This window comes from Parambassis ranga, chromosome 22 (genome assembly GCF_900634625.1).
Source record: "Parambassis ranga chromosome 22, fParRan2.1, whole genome shotgun sequence".
NCBI classification, from domain to species: Eukaryota; Metazoa; Chordata; class Actinopteri; family Ambassidae; genus Parambassis; species Parambassis ranga.
The window spans coordinates 6,045,927-6,048,363 of record NC_041042.1 but is presented as its reverse complement, the minus strand read 5'-3'; the positions used below and the strand labels follow the sequence as shown (position 1 = coordinate 6,048,363).

At 43.6% G+C, this 2,437-nt stretch overlaps 1 protein-coding gene across 1 annotated transcript; it reads right to left on the bottom strand.

Annotated features, from left to right (window-relative positions):
* Window positions 1–49: 49 nt before the first annotated feature.
* Window positions 50–2,382, bottom strand: trmt5 (tRNA methyltransferase 5). The gene is made up of 5 exons (XM_028395723.1): window positions 2,334–2,382; window positions 1,610–2,184; window positions 1,233–1,357; window positions 488–1,127; window positions 50–273 (listed from the first exon to the last, which is right to left on the bottom strand). The coding sequence occupies exons 1-5, from the start codon at window positions 2,372–2,374 to the stop codon at window positions 212–214; spliced, it is 1,443 nt and encodes a 480-aa protein (XP_028251524.1). The 5' UTR covers window positions 2,375–2,382; the 3' UTR covers window positions 50–211.
* Window positions 2,383–2,437: the final 55 nt, after the last annotated feature.

Below are 2,437 nucleotides of genomic sequence, written 5' to 3'. Positions count from 1 at the left end.
TTGGCTGTGCATTATTTTACAGATTTTATTTAAAAATGAAGCAGCTCAGCATGTCAGATTTACAGCCTATAATAAACACTGTTATAATTATACAGTTTTTGGTACATGGCTGAGTCATATTGTCATTAACCTCTGTATCAAGGGCATTAAAAAAAAAAAAAAAAAACAAGTTCAGTGTTTCCTTGCATTCCCCATAGCTCCATGTTAGCCATTATGTTGAATGTGTAGTTTCTTCACACTTCTGTCTCTTTGGTGCAGGTTCCTCTGAGGGCTCTGAGGACAGACAACAAAATAGTAACAATTCACAGACTTGTGCAATTTAATTAAGAGAGAACTTAAGTAGGACTGATGAGAGTTATTGTTAGACAATGAAAAATGTGGTTTAACCTGCTCTTTGTTTAACATCAATGTTCTTTTTAACCATTCATTGCTTTTGCTATTTCATGATATCAAATGATTTTTAACTGCTCTACAAAGGATGTCTCACCTGTGTAGTTGTCATCACTGCAGTAAAGGACCTCTTTGGGGAGTGTGAATCTCACACACATCATATCTTTGTTGGGTGCTACATTGCGCACAAAATGCACAGAGCATCCCTTCTCCAGAGCGAATCCCAGGCTGCGGGAAGCTCTCCCCACCACCTCTGTGTCGGGGTTGTTGTCTTTGAAGAAGCCGTAGCAGTGCACTGTGGGTAGGTTCTCTTCGCAGGGAGGTTCCTGGTGCAAGAGGCCTCTGAATGCATCCAAGAAGTCCAGTGCCAAGGCAGGCAAGTTCATCACCACATGAATGTTTGCTTTTCCCTTCAGCAGTGCAAGCAGCTCCTGCTTTAGTGGTCCCTTAATGAATGCTCTGCCATCCAAATTAAAGGTCCTGACTTTGCTCTCCACCTTGTTTAGTTTGCAGTTGTGCTGTAGCCATCGGTAGGACTCTGGGTTAAGATCATTTGCTAACACGTTGGCACCTAAACGGGCAGCTGGGATGGCAAAGGGCCCAACACCAGCAAACACGTCAAACACTGTGTCTCCACGTTTGACAAGCTGCACCACTCGCTGATGCTCTGTGCTCAGCCGAGGGTTCCAGTACACACGAGAAAAATCAAACTCAAATGACACTCCGTTTTCTTTTACCTGCAACAAAGACATGATTGTGGACATTTAAACCTGAATATTAGAATAACTGAAAATATTAAAGTTAAATGTACACATACATTGACGTAAATGTATTGCACATACCTTAGCAACCATGTTCTCCTCTCCAGCCAGCACCTCCATCTTGAAGTTGCGGAAAGTGGAGTCAATTATGCTTGTTTTGTTGACCACACAGGTGACACCTGGGTTTTTGTCCATGATCACCTGACCTGCAGCAGAGACATACTGGCAATAAATCTGATATCCATATACTACATATGGTTTCCATCCAATAGCTGAAAATTAGCTGTGACTCCCTAACTGATGCCTAAATGAGTTAAGTTAGTTACATTTATTTGGGATTATTCTTCATAAAAGTTTAGGCTGAAGACCCTGGGCTTACATGTCTTTTTGCATTTGTAAACACTACATTTTAAGGTAAAATTAGTGAATCTTTCTCTGTTACAATAACTGGCTCTCACCTATGAGGTTCCTGTATGGCAGCTGGTGTTCCCTCAGGTTCATGTGTGCGATGTGTCCCACCCGGCTAAACCCAGATGTTACATCCTGACCCTCAGGTAGCACAGCCTCCAGCACTTCCTCAGTCTTCAGGTTGTCATAGGTCAGCTTCAGCTCATAGTAATGCAGCTCCTCAGCAACACCAAATGCCCTCAGAGCCTCAGTTTCAGCCTCGTTGAAAGAGCTGAATGATGAAACCCTGTGAGGGTCCAAAAGCACCAGGCGAAGGTCACTGCTCTCCTCTTTATCTTGCACCACTCTGGGCACGCCTGGACGCTGGATGGTTGACTTTTTTAGACTCTTTACTACTTTGTTTAATACCACAGTGGGTACCTGCAGAGCTGGGACTGTAATGGTTTGTGCGAATGCTTCTTTGTCCAGAGAGGTCATACCCCGGACCTCTGGAGGAGTCCGGTAGAGTTTAGGCTCCATTGTGGACTTCACGGTAATTCCGGGACAGGCTGCAGAACAGAGGCTCCGGTGCGCAGCTTTTAAATTGGTTTGACTTTGTACAGAGGCAAAGATTCTGACGAAGCGCCTGTAAAACACCAAACAACAACAAAGCTGCTTTTATTACCCCAGAAATCGAACGCACATATATTAGTTATAACATATGCTTTAACTGTTAAGTAAATATAACGTTTAAAAACTGCAAATATCCAAGGAAACTCCGCATTCAATGCTCACCTCAGCATCCTCCGTTTCCAGACATGCTTGTATTGCGTCATCAGTAGTGGACAGGAGCCGACTGGAGATTGGCCACACGAGCAGAAGGTCGATGTTTGATTGGG